This window comes from Zalophus californianus, chromosome 17 (assembly GCF_009762305.2).
Source record: "Zalophus californianus isolate mZalCal1 chromosome 17, mZalCal1.pri.v2, whole genome shotgun sequence".
NCBI lineage: Eukaryota > Metazoa > Chordata > Mammalia > Carnivora > Otariidae > Zalophus > Zalophus californianus.
The window spans coordinates 26,438,326-26,460,264 of record NC_045611.1 but is presented as its reverse complement, the minus strand read 5'-3'; the positions used below and the strand labels follow the sequence as shown (position 1 = coordinate 26,460,264).

The following is a 21,939-nucleotide window of genomic DNA, read 5'->3' as shown; positions in this document are numbered from 1 at the left end:
ATGGTGAAATTAATCCAGATGTATCAGAGATTTAAATATAAATGATAAATCCATTAAAGTCCTAAACTTAATAGTGGGAACATTTTTATTATAATCTTGGATCGGGGAGGACTTTTGAAGTATAAAACCCAGAAACCACGAAATCAATTTATAAAGTCAGTAATATAAAAGTGAAGTTTTTCTGCATAGCAAAAACCATCATATGCAAAGCCAAAAAATAAATAACTGGAAAAATGTGTTGACTAGTATCACAGAGAGTAAATTTTCTTAAAACACAAATATCTTTTACATATTAGTGGAGAAATCTAACAAAAAAATAGACAAAATGGGCAAAAGATTTATACAGTTTACAGAAAAGCCAGAAAGTCTCAAACTTATGAAAAATATTCTACCTCACTCATAAAGAATGCAGAATAAAACTGTAATGAGAGACTACTTCCCCCTCTCCTAGATTAGCAATGATAAAAAATTTGTTAAGACTGTTGAGAGAATGGGCAAAAACACAGGCAGCCTCAGACATTGGTGCAGAGGCTTCATCGTTAGAGAAGGCAATTTAGCGTTCTGTATCAAACATGCTCATGGCAGGGCTTCTCAACCTAGACACCACTGACATTTTGGGTCAGCTAATTCCTTGTTGTGGGGGACTGTCCTGTGCCCAGTAGGGTCTTTAGTGGCATCCCTGGCCTCTACCTATTAGGTGTCAGTGGCCCTCTCCTAGTTGTGACAACCAAGAATGTCCCCAGACATTGCCATGTCTCCTGGGAGCAAAATTGTCTCCCCTGCACCCCCCAGTTGAGAACCACTGTCTTAGACCAGGCAATTTCACTCTCACTAGTTCATCCTACTGATGTACTTGCACATTTATAGTATGACTCCACCCAGGAGATTAGTAGTCACGGCATTATCGTACTAGCAGGAGATTGAGGAGCTGAGTTGACTGTGAGGACTTGTTAAAATTAGGATACATCTACACAATGGAAAATGATGCAGCTGTTAAAAAGAGGGTCTTTTATGTGCTGATACAGCTGTGCTGTTATTTATTGAGGGAAAAAAGTTGGAGGAGTAAAAGTGAATAGCATTGGCTACTCTTTGGACAAAAAAGGTAAATATATATGTTTATATGAGTGTAGATCTCTAGAAGAATATTCAAAACCTAAAAATAGTGCATGCTTCTGGGAAGAACTGTGTGGCTGGGGACAGGGTAGGATGGGAGATTGTCACTGTATACTTTTATACTGTTTAAATTGCACGTATTTCCTATTCAGAATAATTGTTAAAATGAAAAACAGGGCGCCTGGGTGGCTCAGTCAGTAAAGCATCCCACTTGCCTTGAGATAGTGCCCAGTGACAGGCTTTGTCCTCAGTGGGGAATCTGCTTGAGATTCTCTCTCTCTCTCTCTCTCTCTGCCCCTCCTGCTCATGTACTCTCTCTCTCTCTAAAATAAATAAATCTGTAAAATAAAATAAAAAGCAGAAGGACATTGCTAATTCAAAAAATCCACTCAATTAGGGGCACGTGGGTGGCTCAGTTGGTTAAGCGACTGCCTTCGGCTCAGGTCATGATCCCAGGATCCTGGGATCGAGCCCCGCATCGGGCTCCCTGCTCAGCCAGAAGCCTGCTTCTCCCTCTCCCACTCCCCCTGCTTGTGTTCCCTCTCACGCTGTCTCTGTCTCTCTCTCTCTGTCAAATAAATAAATAAATAAAATCTTAAAAAAATCCACTCAATTAAAAGAAAAAGACTAAATTTTACTGAATGATTATTTTAAAAACAAAACTTGAAAAGACAGATTTCTCAAACAATTGAATAACTATTGATCTGGAAATTCTACTACTAGGTACATACCCAATATCACTGGAAGCATGAACTTGAAGAGATGTTTGTACACCCATGTTCATAGCAGCACTATTCATGATAGCCAAGGGGTAGAAGCAACCCAAGTGTCCATTGGCAGATGGAGAAGCAAAATGTAGTATATACATACAATGGGATATAATTCAACCTTAAATAGGAAGGAAATGCTATGTATGCTACAACACGGATAAACACTAAAGACATTATACTGGTGAAATAAGCCAGTCACAAAAGGACAAGTATTGTATGATTCCACTTACACGAGGTACTTGAATGAAATTGATAGAGATGGAAAGTAGATGGGTGGTTGCCAGGACTTAGGGGAAGGGGTTCTGGGGAGTCAGTGTTTCATGGGTACAGGGTTTTAGTTTTGCAAGATGAAGAAAGTTGTGGAGGTGGATGGTGGTGAATCTCGTACAACACCGAGTATACTGAATGCCACAGAACTGCACACTTAAAAGTGGTCAAAATGGGAAATTTTATGTTACATATATTTTACAAAAAGACGGGAAAGTGAGTTGAGACTGGTCAAAGTGTTCTTAAGTACACAGTTTTCCCCCAGAAAACCCACCAAACCTAAGAAATCACAATAAGGAAAAACAAATTCCTTAATAAAGGAAGGACAGAAGAGAAAAAAGTATGTTTTAGACCACGCTTAGTGTTTCTGAGCTGGATGAAAACATCACCATTTGTTAAAAAAACAAAACAAAACAATCATCATGTTGAAAATTTCAACATTATTTTGAGAACTACATTGAAACTGGGGAGAGAGAGATGCCAGGGCCAGTAAGTCCCATAAGCCAGAACTGCCAGGATCTTTGGTTTAATAGGTCCTTCCCAACCCAGGACCGGGCCAAGGCCGAGGCTTTGAACCAGAAGCTCCGCAAACAGCTGGCCGAGTTCCGCACACCGCAGGTGATGCTGTACGTGCGGGAGAAGGTCTTAAATGGGGACCTGGAGAAGACCATCAAGATGTGGGAAAGGAAAGTGGAGATTGCAGAGGTAAGTCTCAGATAACCTCAGGACAGGCAATCTTTTATGTCCTTCACATTCTTGTCTAGGGTTTTGCTTTTCAAGCTAAGAATACCAAAGTTCGGACACGTGATGTCTGTGCGAAATCCCAGCAGTCCCTTCAAGTCTGGCGGGAAAATGAAGGATACCCTTTTTTTTTTTTTTTAAGTTCCCTTTTCAGTGTTAGGGACAGGGTCTTTTCAGGTGATCAGGAAGAGACTCGGTAGTAATTGTGCGTTTTTAGTTGCTTGTTTTCTTAATGAATTCTGGAAATTTCTGAATCCCTTCCCCCACCATTTGGTGATTTAGGGATTGATACTTTATACATGGAGAAGCCAGTTTTTTTTTTTAAATGAGATAATAATGGATTTTTAATACCACTCAGAACCCGATTCCATGCATTTACATAGTTGCCATGGGTCTTTCATTTTTGATAACCCCATAGGCTTTCCGTATGATACAGTGTGCTCAGAGCACCCTAGCCCCTCGTGAGTGCAGAAGAGAAATGGGAAACATGCAAAGGGTCAGAAAAAAGGAAAGGAAAGCACCAGGTCTGCCACAGGCCGGGTTGCATACTGAGGACACTGGAGACATCAGCAGAGTAGCTCAGAAACCCAGGCAGGTCACTTTGGAAGCCTGGCGTTTTCACATCTAGACCCAGGTTCCTTTTCCCACAGTACTTTCTCCTGCCCTTCTCGTGGCCACTTGGTGGCAGGGAGTGAATTAGGATCCAAACTTCGGCCCATCACATTTGGAGCTGAGAAGTAAGACCGCAGGAACCTGCAACCTCTCACTTCACTGAACAGAAACAAGCTCTTTGGAAGAGTCTTGCAGCCTGGCACTGCCCCACACAGACGCCTCTGCATCCTCGCAGGGCTAGATGCGGTTGCACTCTGAAAAATCACAATTGCTTTTTCCCAAATAACCTTCTCCCCACCCCCCCACCCCCTTTTTCCTTTTTTGCAGATGTCCTTAAAAGGCTACCGCAAGGCGTGGAATAAAATGAAAACCACCAATGAGCAGTTGCAGGCAATTTGCCCCCCTGAGAAATAGCCAGAGGGAGGCCACGGCTGCAGACCAGAGTGATCCATTAAAGTAATCAGCTCCTTTCCAGTCAAGGGGTCCTCTTACTGTTTCCTGTGCTGCTTGGTGTCCCCAACTCTCCGGCCGGGCACTTCCCTGGCCACATTTGCCCGTGGGGAGTGTTTGCACAGTCTGGGCCCTGGAACCGTTAACACTGAAAGAACCACAGGGCACTCTAATGGTTTGACACTTGTTAGCCCACATTTAGTTCACAAGCACAAAGGAAAGTGACCTTCCCGCGTGTGGGAGTGGGACAGAAGAGAGAGCCAGCGCCTATGCACTGTGGGCCTGTCCGCGGCAGCCCAGGTGTGCCAACTATAAAAAAAACAGACACCAAAACAGCATGGTGGCTGCCTGACACTCAGCATTCTGAGCTTACTCTTCAGTTGGGAGGGTTAGCTCCTAGACTAGATATCATTGCAAAAGAAAACGAGCACAAAGGAAAACAAGATAATTTCTTGGGGCTGATGTAACCTGTTCTGACCTGAAAGAGGCCCACTACCCTTACCAGCCTCCCCATAATAGTCATAGTAAGTGGGATCTACGGCCACAGCAGAAGACTTGCCTAATTCCCCTAACTCTTTCTCCTCAAGGTCTGGACTCTCTGTAGAGCTGTTTGTTGGGAATGTATATAAGGTGACCTTATTTTCTTCTTGCACGTCTGCTTGGGACCATTCACTCTGGCCCAGCCCAGAATGTTTCTTCGGTGTCACGATGATATGTGATGAGTAGCTGGAGAAAGGAAATGGTTCCTCCCAGTGGTGGAAGGAAGACAGAGGACGGCTGGTTTTCTTAGTCTTGGACATAATCCAGTCGCTATAGTCTTCCACCTTGATGTATAGAAATAGGCCAGGGCAATTCTCACCACCATGGGACAAGATTCCTCTCAGCACCCACATATTCAGTTGCTGTAGCTGGCACATCATCGGGTTTCCTGGGTCCCCCTGTGACAAAAGACAGAAGGCTTCAGGTCTTAGAAAAACTTGTTTGTTTTTTAAAATATATCCTTGTGCAATTTACTACTTGTTCTAGAAATGTTTTACACTAATTCTCACTGGAGATGGGGTAAATTATAGGATACCAATTCCAAACTAGGCGGCCACTACCACAAATTCCAACAAGATTACTTTTTCTTTTATTATGCAAATTATTTGTAGGCTTCTGCAGTTTGGCTCTAGCTTCCTGGTTGCCATTTCATTTTCATGCCTCTTTGACTAAATCCTCACTCTCTTTTGGTTTCTCTTTCCTCAAATGTTGACTCCCCCCCTCCCCTTTCTGGCCTGGAATGCTCCCATTTTTCCTTCTCCTCTCTGCTTTGTTTCCATCCTTCATTTAATCTGCTCCCTCCTCCCCACACTCCTGCTGAGGTCGAGGTCAGAGTCACACTTCCCCTGGGAGCACTGGCCGGGCAGCTTCACAGCCTGGCCACCCTGACAACTGCCTGTCTGGGCCCCTGCTCATCAGCCCTGCCCACGCTCCCACAGGAAGTCCTCTGCCACTTGGCGATTCTGCCAGACCTTATCTCACTTTGAGGGAGTGCCTGGAAGCTTGGCACCCTTCCCCACATACGTGACCCTGGTGAGTCACCTACTGGTCTCTGAGTTAAAGTGCCTGTACCACATGCAGAGCTCCTAACACAGTGCCTGGCATACAGTCTGTATTCAGTATGGAATTAGTTACCATTATCCTGGTGTCTAGAAAAGGCCATCGTTTTTAGGTGGAAAGCTGAGAAATACAGGAATAGTAACAAGACAATTGCTAGGTATAATTTACCTTACCTGCCCCACTCCAAGCCTCCCCTTAAGGGAATACCTGACCCCCCACTCCAGCCCCGTGGTCCATTTTGCCCCAAGAGGGGTTGTAAATCAAAGGCTAGACAGCCCCTTTGATTTGCGTGGTTTGCCTCTGTAGAAGGAGGGGGCAAGCCCACATTGCTCTTGCTGCCCCGGGCTGCCATGGAGCAGAGGGAAGAGCTTTCATCCCAAGTTGTGGCTGGCAATGAGAAGGACTGTTGAACCGGCTCCCGTCTGCACCCGATCATGTCTGCCTGGGGCAGAGAGGTTCTCGGGCCAAGCATGGCCTGGTCGCCTCTCCTGTCACCAGTCCCACCCCCAGTTTACTTTAGCTGTGGTTTCATAGCTTGAAGAAGAAAAACGATGCAATTTAGGACAAATGGTTTGATGAATGACTGTGTAACAGACCTGCCCGGCTGTGGCATGGTTTTGCAAGTCGCCATTCCACCCCGGGGGTAGAATACACTGCTTTTCTCTTCCTCATAACCTGTGGGACAGGACTTCTGAAGCCCAAGCAGCTGAGAGAAGTAGTACAGGGGCTCCTCTGGAGCAGCCCCACCTTATCTCCCAGGGGAGCAGCCCCAGCTTAGAGGGGCTCTTTCATTGTGTGATCCTCAACCTTGACATTGAACGAAAGCCCTAACAGTTGTGGGGAAAAGGGAAGAGGTGAATTCACAGTGATTCTGCTTTGGGTTGGGTTTCTGGGGACCCATTAGGCAGATACTGGACTTGGGTGGTTTATTCTACCACCATCTACATATTTGAATGACTTTGAGGATCTCTGGACACTAGAACACTTTTCTGAGAGAGGAAAGGATCCTAGGTAGACAAGTCACTGTTGGTCTGATCCAGTTTGCAAGCACAGTTCAAAAACAAAGGACTGCCTGCAGGCGTGCTCCAGGTAAAAACCAATAGATAAAAACCAATCTGAACTTTGTAGTTAGATTTAAAGAGGTAATCATTTAGAGTATGAGCAGCTTACCATATTCCTTTGAATCTAAGATGCTCTTGAAAAATGAACATCTTTGGAATGAGATGTGTCTTTTAATTGGTTGGAGGCAGCATTTTCTCTCTTGATATTCCATTAAATAATGGTGCATTCTACAACTGACAGCATCTTAGGTTTGATGAAATAAGGTGCTGGATCGATGGAATGGCTAATAGGATTTTGATAAATAGCTATGTTTTCTACTGTATTTTAACACATTATCTACTTTAAAAAGTTGTTAGTCTTCCACCTGGTAGAGAGTCCAGTACAAAGTAGGCACTCAGGGGCGTGTGGGTGGCTCAGTCAGTTAAGTGTTAAGATCCCAGGGTCTTGGGATCGAGCCCTGAGTCAGGCTTCTTGCTCAGCGGGGAGTCTGCTGCTCCCTCTGCCTCTCCCCCCTCCCCCGCCCCCACTTATGCTCGCTGGCTCGCTCGCTCTCTTGCTCACTCTCTCTCTCTCAAATAAGTAAATAAATTTTAAAAAACAACAAAGTAGGCACTCAATAAATGTTGAACCAACTTTGGAAAGGCAAACTTACTGCCTAATGAAAGGCAGTCCTTCACGCATTTGCAATAAAATTACTTTTAGAAAGAATTGTCCCCTCTCTCTAAAATGCTTTCCTTAGGGTGCCTGGGTGGCTCAGTTGGTTAAGCAACTGCCTTCGGCTCAGGTCATGATCCTGGAGTCCCAGGATCGAGTCCCACATTGGGCTCCCTGCTCAGTGGGGGGTCTGCTTCTCCCTCTGACCCTCTTCCCTCTCATGCTCTCTCTCTCATTCTCTCTCTCTCAAATAATAAAATAAAATAAAATAAAATAAAATGCTTTCCTTAGATCATCTGGGAAAAAAAATTTCCCCACCAGGGAATCCTGAAATTTACTTGAAGGAGAATAGATGATCAGCACCTTAGAAATTTTGGAGTGGAAGAAAGAAACTGCCTGGAAATCTGGTGGACCTATGTTATCATCCTTACTGTAACATTAACTGTGTGACCTCTGTAAACCACACCTCCTCTGGGTATGGACATGAGGGAGCCTGGGCCAAGGGTTTGTGAATTCCATCCATTTTGCTGAGGCAGTAGAACAACCACATCTATACAGCCCTCATCCGGATGAAAGGCAGGGCTTCTTACAGAAAAAATCTTCAATAACTGATGAGCAATAGCATCAGAGTCCAGGTTCCATAGAAGCTGAATACAATGACCCCACCCTGTGGACATACCCGAAGTATATCTGCATGCATGGTTTGGACTCACACTTTCAAACTTTTAGCCAGTGAGAAACATGACTTAGACATGCTTAATCATGTCACATTGAAAATAGTGACTGTTTAGTCCATTCAGTAGATTTTTATTGAGCATCTGCTGTCTGCCAAGTGCTGGAGACAGCCTTGAATCCCAAGTGCCAGTCCCTGCCGGTCCCTCATGGAGTTCAGCATGCAATGAGGGAGAGTCTCCCTTCTCCCACCTCCCTTGAAGTGACCACTGCTTACTCTCAGCCTTTAGCTTTTATTCCATCATGTTCTTACCAAGCAGACAGCATCGGTTTCCTGCTCTATGTGATTGCCACATCCTGTTTTCTCGATTTTGTGTAAGGGACACAGGTCGATGTCTTTCACGGAGATTTTCCTCAGGATACTCATCGTCATGTGATTTCCTGTCTGGACCATGCAACAGAGAGCCAAGAATTATTAACAAGAATACATTGCCTATATGTCAACTCAACTACAGCTCACATATCCAGATGGGAACGAGTAGAAAATGCTCTGATAAACCCCTTTTCCTTATAGAAATTAGAACCTGTGTCTGAGTTTTTCTGAAAACTACCTTTGCTTTGAACTTGAATGTGAAAATCAAGAACATAGTCCACCCTTCTTCCACATCTACGGAGAATACATTTCCTTGTTCATTTCCCAAGAATAAAAGAAAACAAGGATGGCTTAGCCAACAGGATAATCAGCTCCAGTTCAGGGAATAATATCCCCTGCCCTCCCCCCCTTAACTGTACTCATTTCAGGCTCTTTGCTGCCTACGTACTTCTAATTTTGGTGTAGGACTAGAAGAAAAAGGACCAAATGTAAGAATGGCCACAAAAAAGGCAAGCATTACAAATCTTGACTGATTACATGAAGTTTCCAGCCCAACTCCAGAACCTTGAGCACCCTGAATTATTAAGATAAGCCCTAGAATGGTTCATCCAAGTCACCCCCTCCGCCAGCACACACACAGCCTCCTCTAGGAGAAGGCAGGCATTAACTGCAGATGTGGGATTCCATCCTGCCACCCAGCAGTTCCGCAAGGCTGGGGGCATGTTCAGCTTTCTGTCGAGGAAGCAGATGGGCTGGATCAGGTTGTTGAACCCTATCGCCGTGTCTGTCCTCAGGAGGGCTATGTTATTTGTCATGGTTTTATTATCAAAATCCTCATGGATGATGATGGTGTTGACTGGATACTCTTCATGAGCAATCACTTTGGCATCCATCTTAGCTATGCCAACTATAACAATGACGTCCTTCCTAGAGAGAGAGAGTGAGCAAGGGAATCTTGAGAAACCTAGGCACGATGGAAGAGTCACCCTTCCCTGTTTCCATATTTATTTATTTATTTTTGCTTGGAATACTCATCCAACTCATTTTTTCTGGGCTAATTTTTACTGACCCCTTTGGACCCAGTGCCTAGGAAATCTTTTCTGAACCCCTAGGCTTGTGTCCTCCTTTGTGGGCCCACAGCATCTTGGGAATCCTCTATCTGAACCTCATTTGTCCCACCACCCAAAGATAATCTGTTAAGTTATGGCTGATTATCTTTTTTCATGCTTTTTCCATGTTTGTTTTTTTTTACGTAGTCATTGTTAAGCCCAAGATGTAATCTTGACTCTTGATTTTAGCACTTAACATTTTTACATAAACATCTTTTCGTATTAGCTACTCTGTAAATACTCTTCAGAGAAATTCCGATTTTAATAATGATGGAGTTCATTTTGGGTGTTTTCCTTTTCTCGTCTTGGGAATCACCCAAGGAACCACAGCAGAGTCTAAGAGGACAGTCCAGAGAGAAACTGAGGATGTAGTCGTCTTCCATGAAATTATAACTCTTAAGATGAAGGCCAGAACAAAAACTCAAACTTCCCAAATTTGTCAGAAGAGACATACAAAACAAAACAAAGGTGACAGAGTGAAAAGAAAACCAGAAGCAACAAAAGCAGAAAACATAACCTGAAATAAAAACAAGAAGCAGTTTCATTCTGACCATCAGTTCAGAAGAGAAGAGCACGAAGTAAGACAGGCTGTTAGTGATGAGAAAGAATTCAGTCTACAGTGAAAACATCATAGTCATAAACATCTATAACACATGACATAATGTTCACAAAGGGAACACTCCAGGAAATAGAAAAAGCCAGATGCTTGTTCATGATAGATTTTCACTTACCTTTAGCAGCCTAGGACAGATCAAGGAGATTACCTCCCCCAATATTATATATTAAATTGTACACCAAAGACAGAGAATGAAATTTGAATTTTAACTGCAGAAAATATTCACATGGATCACATATAGTAGACCACAAGGACAACCCCAACAAATTCCTAAATAGATCAGATCACCATGTAGTATAACTCAAAATTCAGTAATGCCAGAAGACAAAACAGACAAAACACCCCTCTACCTGGGTATTTAAAAACTCTGCCTTTAATAAAACCCTGAGGCATAGGGAAAATCAAAACCAAAACAGACCAGATAGAAAATAGCAATAATGAAAACACTCCATGGAAAGCAGAACCTTTCTGGAAGGCTCGTTGGCAACAGCTACCAATATTTGGCCCAGTCTTTCCACTCCTGTGTTATTCATGCTACAGTATATTGCATGTGTGTGAAATAACATATGTACAAGTATATCGACGGCAGCATTTTTTTGGTACTAATAAAAGATCGGAAGCAACCCAAATTTCCATTAATAGAGGACTCTGCAATTATAGTAGATCCATCTTGGGATACTGTGCAGCTGATAAATGTGGGAGCTCTCCGTGTAATGGCCAGAAAAGTTGGCTCAACATTCCTGATAGAGTGAAAAAGGCTACAAGTGTAACATTGTGTTGGTGTGCTACCAGCTGTATTGGGGTTGTTATAGACTGAACTGTGTCCTGCCAAATTTGTAGGTGAAGCCCTAGCCCCAAAGGTGGCCGTATTTGGACAGAGAGCCTTTAAGAAGGTAATTAAGTTTAAATGGGCTCCTAAGTGTGGGGCTCTAATCCAATAGGTCTGGTGTCCTTATAAGAGGAAGCAGAGACCCCAGGAGTACACGCACTGAGGAAGGGCCATGTGAAGACACAGCGAGAAGGCAGTGGTCTGCAAGCCAAAGAGAGAATCTTCAGGAGAAACCAGTCCTGCTGATCTTGGACTTGATCTTGGACTTCTGGCCTCCCAAATGGTAAGAAATAAATATCTCTTGTCTAAGCCACCCTGTCTGTGGCATTTTGTTATGGCAGTTCTAGCAGATTAATACAGCGGGAAGGAAAATTCTTTCTCTGTCAATAGATGTAAGAATCAATATAGATAGACCTATAGGTATATAGATATCCATAAATGCATTAATTAAGGAAGAATATTCAAGAAACTGATGACGTGACTATGGCTTAAGGGAGGGAGTTAGTCTCTGAAGGCCAGGGGAAAGAAGGAGTTGCTTTTCCTTGTATACCCTTTGCTTCCTCCTGAACATTATACTATGTATATGTATTTTCACTTAAATGCATGTATTTTCAAAAAATAAATGCATGTATTTTCAAATAATATAAATCATAGGTGTGAAAAATTCAGCAGCTGTACAATATTCCATTAAGGGTTTATACTATTATTTAGCCAAGAATAGTAATTATAATCTCTCCCCCATACTTTGTGTATATACATTTATACACGTATAAGGCATGTAAACAGTATATATAGAGATATATATGTAACTATACATATTATATACTATGTATTATATGCTATACATATGAAAGAGTAACTATAATTTATTTATCCATGATAATTGGACATTACATTTCCAGTGTTTTGTGTGTAACAAACCGTCCTATGAACTTTGTGCATAAAACTTTTCCAGTGGTTGAAGTTATTTCCTTAATGTTGATTCTCAAAAGTGAAATCATTGGGTCAAAAAGTAAGATGTTTTACAAAAAAATTATTCCTTTAATAATTTTTGGGTTTTTTTCCCTGGTTTACAAGAATGCATATTTACTGTATAGAATTTGAGGAATAGAGAAGTTCAAAGATGAAAATAGAAATCATGTGCATTCTGAGCATCCAGAGATAAGTGCTCTTAAAGTATTTGCGTATTTCCTTCAAGTCTTTTCTCTGTGTACATATATTTGTGGCAGACACATTGTTAAGGCTTGAGATTAAGTATTTTAAGGTACAGGCTCCTATCAATTCACTTAACAAGACTAGAGTAAGGACCTCTAGTATCAGGAGTCAGTACCTGTGATTGCACTAAAATGGGAATGGATATCCTTCTTGTGGAGGATGGAGGAACAATCATTTCACCTTGTAGTCCCCAACGCGGAGAACACATTGGACAGCATGACTTTGGCAACTGGTGATTTTAAGACCCCAAGAGTCCTGGCAGAGCAAGCGCCGAGCCAGTAAAAAGCCCTGTTGCCCTGTTACGAGGAATCCACCTTCCAGGCCTCCCCAAGATGAGCAGGAAAAGGTCCCTCCACCCCTACCCCCAGGGGACTGGGTAAGTCCCAAAGGCAGGGGTACTGGCCTGTTCTGCAAGACGGATGCGATGCTGATGATCCAGAACTCACTAAGGATGCTGCCAAAAGCCAGGTGGGTGTACTGGGAATCCTGCAGCGACACCACCCATGGGAATTCCTTGTCGTTGACCAAACCTTCCTCAGAAATTTCCATAACGTTGGTTTTCTGAATGCCACAACCTGCAGGGAAGGTGTGTGGGGCCTCACCATTGGGGCAAAGATCAGACCTCAGGACCCCCTTTCCTGCTGGTTCCCCACTCCTTCTGGCTCTCTATCTTGATCGCCACTAACTCTGCCGCCTCCCCCTCGTTTCTCTTCCTAGTGGGTCTTCTTCGCCATATAAGATGGTTGATGACATCTTTGAGTCTAAAAATAACCTTAGACTATTGATAATCACTCTCCTCTGTTGGGCACTTAGCAGCACACTTGAGTCAGTATCTGAAAACTTTTATGTACATCAGTGGTTCTCAACATGGTCTGGCACCTCTGGAAGTCAAGACCCTTTCCAGGGTCTGCAAAATTTAAACTGTTCTCATAAGAACACTAAGACAGTATTTGTTTTTCTCACCCTCATTCTCTCACTGGTGTGCAGTGGACTTTCGCAGAGGCTGCATGATGTCATCACTCTCACGGCTAATAACACGTGTGAGCCTGTGTATTCTTGTGTTTTACAATTTTCCAGTTTTTAATTGCTAATATGGTAAAGATGGGAAGATACAGCCTCATAACAAAAATTCTTTGGGGGGTCCTCAATAATTTTTAAGAGTATAAAGGGGTCTGGAGACCAAAAAGTTTGAACACTGCTGATATATACTACTTCATATAATTCCTCCAACACAACTGGAGGTGGACACTGTCATTCTCCATTTGCGGTTGAGAAAATCGAGTTCTAGAGCTGGTAAGCACTGTCCAAGTTACACAGCTGGTAGGATACAAGGCTGGAATTCAAACTCCATACACCTTCAACCCCTCATAGTCTCTGTTCTAGCCACATTTCACATCCTCAGATTTGCCCTTGCTGTTCCCTTCCTGAGCAGTTGGCATGCGAGTCTCCTGCATGTCTGTTTTGCTTGCCAGTGTACCCCTAGAGGCTACTACAGTGCCTGGCCCACAGTAAGTGCTCAATAAATCACCTGGTGAAAACAAAAAGTGTTTTGCCATATCAAGCAAACAAAAGTGTTTTGCCATATCAAGCACTTCCTGAGGTCTTGTCATCAAGGGGTTAAAAGGCCCCAACAGATGGAGGCTGTATCTGACCCATTCAGGCCAGCTTGGCCTTTGACTCCAAGCCCTCAAGTGAGTTGCCTCCAACCGGGCAGTCTCTTGGGGAGTCTGGACTTTGTTTCCAATGAGAGTTAAATGTTGACTAAAGTTTTAAATAATATTCTCCCCCTGCCAGGTCTGGTTTCACCCGAGATGCTGTATTGCCCTGTATTTAAAAAAGCGGTCCATATTCCTAGAATCATGGAGAGTGTAACCATGATATAGCAGGCAGGACCCTTGAAGCACAAAGCCCTAGGCTGGGTGAGCCAAGCCTCCTACTTTCCAGGCACCATTACGGGATGGCATACACATGGGGTGTTTTGCTCTCCTTGGCTGCTGACTTCCTTCCTGCCCTGTGTCCTCCCTCCCATGCCATATGCTCTGTCCGAAGAGTCCCCGAGCCCAGCCTCCTTATTGGACCTAGAGGTGCCTGCCTCATCCTCAGTATGCAGAGTGGAGTGCAGGGGTTCTCAACCTGCCTGCATGTTTCATTCATGTGCTGCCCAGCACTTCCCAGGCCCCTGCAGATGGGGCCTGGGCACTGGCATTTGAAACAGCCTCCCCAGGTAGTTTCTAATGTGTGTTCAGGGTTGAGAGCCACTAGTGTTTTGGGAGAGCCCTGGATGCAGTGTCCCACATACTGTTGGCCCCTGTGCTCTGAGACCTGGGACAAGCCACTTCACTTACCTGGGCCTCAGTTTCCGCCCCCCCCCCTTTTTAAAGAGTTTATTTATTTATTTGACAGAGAGATAGAGAGAGAGTACAAGTAAGCAGAGAGGCGGGCAGAGAGAGAGTACAAGTAAGCAGAGAGGCGGGCAGAGAGAGAGAGCCCGATGCGGGGCTCGATCCCAGGACCCTGGGATCATGACCTGAGCTGAAGGCAGCCACTCAGTTTCCTCTTTTGAAATGTGTGGTAACACACCTCTTGGAGTTGTAAAGATCACATGAGGTGAGGTTATGGGAAGGTGCTTTGCAAATTGTATCCTCATGACTGATAATACTAAACCCAAGGCAGGATTTTTTTTTTTTTAATGTAAACCACTACTCTGGTTGCTGTTTATAAATTCCAAACCACAAGTACTCAGTACTTGTTTCTAAATTGGTGGCCCTGGGTGATGGTGTGACGTGGTGGGCACCACTAGCCTACTATGGATCAGATCATTGGTGGCTACGTTTTCAGCCATTTATTCAATTCATGGGACATTGCAATGTCTAGTGAACAAGGTATGAATCTTACCAACCCAACAAGAACCTACAGGTGGGTGATGACTTTTGCTTTCTCAAAGCTCTAGTTGGCTAGTTTATTTGACATTATAAAACCCTTGTATATAATGAGGAAATCTGACCCAGAGATGAAATGTTTGCCCTGGGTCACTTGCCTGAGGCTTTTAAAGAGGGAGGAGAGGTGCTTTGTGTTTTGTGGGCATCCCTTGGTCTCTTTGGGGCTGCAAGGAGGTGGAGTAGGCTAGGAAGGTAGGAGTTCTCCCCTTGATGTGTGTGTGGGGGGGGGTAGAGGGAATTGGATGCTCTGTCATGTCTCCCATCTAACTCTGGGAAGATAGGACAGAGCCAGCTGGGGTGGCAGCCAGATATGACAGAGCTTGCTTGAGTCAGGTGCCCCCTCTCCACCTGTCCCTTTCCAGGCTGGAATCTTAGTCCTGGACAACCTGGAGGTTAGGGAAGGACTGAGGCCCCAGCAGTACCTCCTTGCTCCTGGGTCCAGCCCTGCAACTGAGGGTCAGTTTAGCAATACACTCTTTTGGTTTAAAGAGAAAAGGTTTCATTGGAACAACAATGCTGAAGTAGAAACAGGGAGGGCATGGTTCCCAAGTGTGCCAGATGCACCGCAGGCCGCCCGCCCCCCAGGCATGGGGAGGACATCCCCCACCTGATGGTGCTTGGGGGATGAGCCCCAGGAAGAGCAGGGAGGCATTCTGAACAGGCCTTTCAGTAGCCTAAGACTTACCTTCCTAAAGACACTCTTGCTGGAGGATCAGCTGACATCAGACTGCTAAAGACAGTCGCCTACATCCATGCCCCATGGTCCCCTTCTTTGCCTGATTCCCACCACCCATGCAGAGCACTGTGAGTCATCTTCCCCCTGGGTCCCTCTCTGGACATCAAGGGCCTTTTCCTGGACAATTCCCCCTGCCGTGTGATACGAGCCGCTGAAGTCCTTATGGAAGAAAGAAGCACACTCACTGGCAGAAGAGTGAGAGACACAGAGCAGGACTAAGAGCATCCCTAGCATCTCTGCCATCCCCAAAGCGAACCGCAGCGGACACCATGGGCAGCTGTGAAAACACAACATCCAAAGGCACAGGCTTTTCCTCTCCTCCCCAAAGTGGCGACTCCCTCCCCGACCCCCAGCATCAGATGCCCTGCCTCTTTCCTTTCCCCTGAGGAAGCTTCCAAGATGTGGGAAACAGACCTGTCACGTCCCAATTGCTTGGTTCCGTGCAGTGAAGAGCTCCAGGATCAGCTGTCCAGCGCTGATATTCTTAGGATTGGTAAGGTGGCCCACGGAGAGGAGGTAGCCCGACCTTGTCAGTTTTCTCTTCGATCCAGCCAGGGTCCCCGGGCTTCCCAGAGCTTGGGGTTCAGAAAAGGGTTGTTTTTTGACTCATGGAATTCGACCCTTTTCTTAACTCTGTAGCCATAAAATGCTGCTGAAAGGAAAAGCAGGGTTTAGTGCAAGCTCACCCCCAGTTTTGCCCATCCTACTACCCTCAGAAGGGCTTAAATAATGCTGGGATTTCTTTTAACTACTGAGAGCTTGTACTTTTACATAGTAACTGCCCAACATTTAGCTCAGTTAATTTGCACAATAACCCTGTGAGGTAGACAGGATCACTCTCCCCATTTTACAGATCCAGAAACTGACATTTGGACACTGAGAAGCCTGCCCAAGGTCACACGACTGCCAAGTGGTAGAGCTGGAATTTGAATGGGAGTCTGAGTTCAAAGCCCACGTGTGTCTCATCATCTACCATACCACCAGGCCCACCCTTGCCTCAAACAATGCACAATAGCCATTCTCAGTCACCAAGTTCCACTCATGACACTGGATGTTTCTTGTCTGGATGGCTCTCAGAGTCTTCTGTGAACTGCTACTGCCAAAGGAGAAGTGAACTCACTCTGACCTTACACAGCAGAGCTCAACAGAGGGATTCCTTCTACCACCTTGGGAAGAATGTTCCATTGTGGCATCATAATTACCATGGTGTCACCAAGGAAACGTCTAGACATGGAGACCTAGGAGGAGCCAGGATGAAAAGCCTGCTTGTTTCCTAAACTTGGCAGGGCTCTTCTGGAAGCCTGGCTTTCCCCAGGCCTGGCCAAGAAGACATCCCTTTTGCTAGACCACAAAGCCCTGTCCATGTGGCCATGGTCTATCTACCGCTTCAGCACCCGCCCTGTGTCTACACGACTTTGTCACACTGGATGGAGGAAGCCCACGACTAACCTGGTTTGGTTTTTCCAAACCCCGTGAGCATTCTGACACTCCTGGTGTGGTTTTCTAGGGCTCAGTTTCCCTTAGCCTTTGAGCTTGCAGGTCCAAGAGAAGCCACCAGACTGGCTCTGCCAAACCACGGGGCCAGATGAGATGTGCACTCTGGCCACGTTAGCAGCTTTGGTTTCAGCACAAATGCCAGTACCCGAGAGAAGTGTTGGCAACATCGTGGTAAGATGTAACTCCGTGGAATCAGAGGGCTCACAGGTTGCTTGCTGGCTCAGTTGCGTGAAAGATATTTATTGGATGAGTAGGTGAATGGCTGATGGAAGGAAAGATGGCTGGTTAGAAGTGAAGCCTGACTCAGGAAGGAGTCACCGTCTCTTTCCCCTCGAGATTCCCCTGACGTCCTGCATGCCTCACAATAATCCGCCACCTTTAACACCGAGCAATGGTTGGCTTCTGCTGGAGAAGAACAGAATGGGAAAGATTTGGGGCAGTGGGAGATTTGGGAGTTGACCCTTCAGTCTGGTACACATCGCAGGTGTCAAAACACTCTCACATGTGTTTTCTCGTTCACGATGCACAATCACCCCGCCAGGATGAAGGAATTACGTGAGCTTTCCCCATGCGAACATGGTGGCTCAGAGTGGGAAAGTCACTTCCCTACAGCCCCACATCTGGAAAGTGGCCGGGCAGGACTCCAACCGAGATCCCTCCAACTCCAGGATTGTGAGCTGTGCCCAAGTCTGCGTTTCTCAGCCTGGACCTTGTGCTGCCGGATAGGGGACTGAAGCAGAAGCGGTGATTAGGGCAAAGCCAGGGGCTGCTCTTTGAGAGTGGAGATGCTGAGGGTAATGTACCAGACTCCGGCTCTCTCCCAATTCCTCTTTAATTCCTGCCTGAAAAGAAGCCACGTGGAGGCCACCAGAAACATTCACTCTTAACAGGCACGATCTAGCATAACTTGATAATGATAAAGGCTCAGAATCTTGCAGGGGCCCAGCAGACTGTGTGAACAGAGGGCCTCAAATCTTCAGCCTCTCTGGGTCACTTAATGCAGACCCATCAACTTTAGGTAAACTTTTAAAGGACCCATCACCATTTTGTAAATAACTATTTAATTCTTTAAAGTTAATAATAATGATGGTAATAATAGTTTTGTATCTTGGAGAGGAAATTCATTTGCAGTCTTACACCATGGGCTGCATATCCAAGATTGTGACAACATGAAACACATGTAGTTTCTCAACGGGTCACTTTCTATTTTTACTCTTTATTTTTATGAAGTTAGAAAACCCTAACTCTCAGTTAAAGGACATCTGAAGTTGCAGCAAGTTCTGGAAACTCTGGCAGATAGTTCTGGTTATTCGGATTGACTGAGGACTCCAAAATCATGGAGAGATTTTTTTCACTCTGCTGATGATTGCCCTCAATTATTCATGGGCCTGCCCCTCAAGCTCAAAACCTGGGGTGTTGAAAATTTCTTCTGAGTAGTTTTAAAGTTTCATCCTAGGGGATAGTGACGGTTGGATTTCTAAATTACTTGGTTACTTTTCCCTCTGGGAAAAACGTCTTGATGTTCTGTTGCAGATTTGGAAAAGGATGTTTAAACATGCTTCACTACATTTCAAAACCTCTTCTCTTGTGAAACTAACAGAACAACAACAACAACAACAAAAATCAAGTACTATTTCATTTATGTATCACACATTTTCCAAGTGTAGCCTGCTACAAACCACTGGTTTGTTGAACTGTTAAGCAAGAGGTCTGCCAGTGCAAATATGTCATCGTTTCTGCGACCTGCATAATATGACTTGATACGGATGCAACATCCTACAAAGTCTTTTGAACAGGAATTTTGTCTAGTTCCTGCAGCGTTTTCTTTGAATTATTTTTCATTACTATTGATGCTCACTGAAAGCTTCCCAGCCGCGGTATGATGTGTATGCTGAAGAGTATAAGTTTGAATTAGGTTTTTGCCATTTAAATATCTTCTCAGCTGAGCAAAAAAGTTCAAGAATTTCTTGGAGAGCGTTATAATGCCCTCATTCTGGAAAAAATGTATCTACAATTTATATACCAAAGAGGTCACTGTGCTCGATGAAAAATGACAAAAAGGCTTTAATAGTTTCATGCCCTTATTTGGCAGTTTTATTTTCAGATTATCTGTGTTGGATTTGCAGGTTTTTCATTAAATAGATCATCCATAGAATGTTTTTATTTTCCTAAAAGTTTTTGAAACAGAATGTCATGTTTATCATATTCTTAACCCCTAAAGAAACGGCTTGTGTGCAAGAGTTTTTCAATTTTTATCTAAATGAAATGCATTTCATTAACCACTGCCTCCTGCAAGTCAAATTACCCAATCAATAATCTTTGAGATTGGCTGACAACATTTCTACCACATGTAGCTAATATATCTATTAATATAAATTTCCCCAGTGAAAAATTTCCATTTTAAGTTATTTAATTTGAAAGGAACATTTAAGAAATTTATTTATTTATGTCATCTAACTTACAGCCCTGGAGCTGCCACACGTTCCACCCTCTCATTCTCGCGCTCTTTAACAAGTTTATCCATAGGTATGTATGCCTAAGCTATCTGCTAGAGGTTCTCTAGGGTGCACGTGCTTAGGAATAGGACTGCTCAGTCAGAGAATGTGTTAGGATATGCGTCGCTCTAGAAGATAATGCTAAATTGTTTTCCAAGATGGTTGGCCCAATTTACACTCATACCAGCAATGTAAGGTGACCCTGCTGACTCACGTATGTCCTCTCCAACACTTAACTACCGTCAGCCATAATTTGTGGCCAATCCAATGGATATAAAATGATATCTCATTGCTAAGTGGAATTTCCCTAATTGCTAGTAAGGTTGAGGAAATATTTTCCCATGTGTTTATTGCCTGTATGAGTTGATGCTTATGGTTTTTGTCCTTTTTACCTATTGGGTTGCTTGCTTTTTTTTTTTTTTTAATTGAGACGTAGAAATTCTTAACACATTCTGAATATTGTTCGCTATATGTATTGTGAATATCTTCTACGCTGTTTTCTATTTTAATCTCTTTATGATGTTTTCAAAAAAGCAGAAGTCTTAATTTTAGTTTTAATGAAACAAAATGTATTAATATTATACGTTAGGGCTCTTTGTGTCTTGTTTAAGAAACCTTTCCCTAGACCCACATCAGCAATTTATTCTGCTGTATCATCTTCTCAAGTATTTAAAGTTTTGTGTTTTTTTTAAGATTTTATTTATTTATTTATTTGAGAGAGAGAATGAGAGAGAGAGAGAGAGAGCATGAGAGAGGGGAGGGTCAGAGGGAGAAGCAGACCCCCCCCCGCCGAGCAGGGAGCCTGATGCGGGACTCGATCCCGGGACTCCAGGATCCTGACCTGAGCCGAAGGCAGTCGCTTAACCAACGGAGCCACCCAGGCGCCCCTCATCTTCTCAAATATTTAAAGTTTTGTTCTTCACACATGAGTCCTCAATCTGTCTGGAATTTTTTTTTTAACTTTTTTTTTTTGGTCTGGAATTTTTTTTGTGTGCATGGTATGGACCCTCTTTTTCCCACATGGACACCCAGTGATGGCACTGTTTGTTTCTCCACAGGTCTCCAGTGTGACCTCAGATGTACATGCTGGGACTGTTTCTGAGATCTCTCTCCTGCTACACTGGTCGTTTTATCTATAGCCCTGCGCCAAGTCCACGCAATCTTAAGTATTACAGCTTTGCAATGTCTTACTATTTAGTAAGGCGAGTGCTCCCACGTTAATTCTTTTTCTTTAGGAATCTCTTAACTATTTTTGATTTGTACTTTCATGTATTTTAGAATCAACTTGGCAACTGCCACCAACCAACCAACAAAACCTTCTAAGATTTGGATTAGAATTGCACTGCATCAACAGTTCAATTTGTGTCTACATTAACATCTTTATAATATTGAATCTTCTTACATCCAAATGGCCAACAGACACATGAAAAAGTGCTCAACATTGCTCGGCATCAGGGAAATCCAAATCAAAACCTCAATGAGATACCACCTCACACCAGTCAGAATGGCTAGAATTAACAAGTCAGGAAACGACAGATGTTGGCGGGGATGTGGAGAAAGGGGAACCCTCCTACACTGTTGGTGGGAATGCAAGCTGGTGCAACTACTCTGGAAAACAGTATGGAGGTTCCTCAAACAGTTGAAAATAGAGCTACCATACGATCCAACAATTGCACTACTGGGTATTTACCCCAAAGATACAAATGTAGGGATCCGAAGGGGTACGTGCACCCCAATGTTTATAGCAGCAATGTCCACAATAGCCAAAGTGTGGAAAGAGCCAAGATGTCCATCAACAGATGAATGGATAAAGAAGAGGTGGTATATATACACAATGGAATATTATGCAGCCATCAAAAGGAATGAGACCTTGCCATTTGCAACGATGTGGATGGAACTGGAGGGTGTTATGCTGAGTGAAATAAGTCAATCAGAGAAAGACATGTATCATATGACCTCGCTGATATGAGGAATTTTTAACCTCGGGAAACAAACTGAGTGTTGCTGGAGTGGTGGGGGGTGGGAGGGATGGGGTGGCTGGGTGACAGACATTGGGGAGGGTATGTGCTATGGTGAGCGCTGTGAATTGTGCAAGACTGTTGAATCACAGATCTGTACTTCTGAAACAAATAATGCAATATATATATGTTAAGGAAAAAAAAAGAAGAAGATAGCAGGAGGGGAAGAATG

The 21,939-nt window shown here is 44.0% G+C and overlaps 2 protein-coding genes across 6 annotated transcripts in view; one reads left to right on the top strand and one right to left on the bottom strand.

The window, feature by feature from the left end:
• CCDC113 (coiled-coil domain containing 113) overlaps positions 1–21,225 on the top strand; it is a 42,428-nt gene extending 21,203 nt beyond the window's left edge. For 3 of the 5 annotated variants that reach the window (XM_027617056.1, XM_027617054.1, XM_027617052.1), the window contains 2 exons: positions 2,700–2,855; positions 3,831–3,967. In XM_027617056.1, coding sequence (XP_027472857.1) covers positions 2,700–2,855; positions 3,831–3,917 — 243 coding nt within the window. In that variant the 3' untranslated portion in view covers positions 3,918–3,967. Of the gene's footprint in view, positions 1–2,683; positions 2,856–3,830; positions 3,968–10,979; positions 11,151–20,807 lie in introns of those variants that run through there. The other 2 variants (XR_003524002.1, XM_027617053.1) reach the window with 2 other exon arrangements.
• PRSS54 (serine protease 54) lies at positions 4,327–16,031 on the bottom strand. The gene is given in 6 exon segments (XM_027617057.2): positions 4,327–4,891; positions 8,254–8,385; positions 8,982–9,240; positions 12,486–12,657; positions 15,943–15,991; positions 15,993–16,031. Coding segments are annotated over 6 exon segments (1,185 nt in total). The 5' UTR covers positions 16,029–16,031; the 3' UTR covers positions 4,327–4,354.
• Positions 21,226–21,939: the final 714 nt, after the last annotated feature.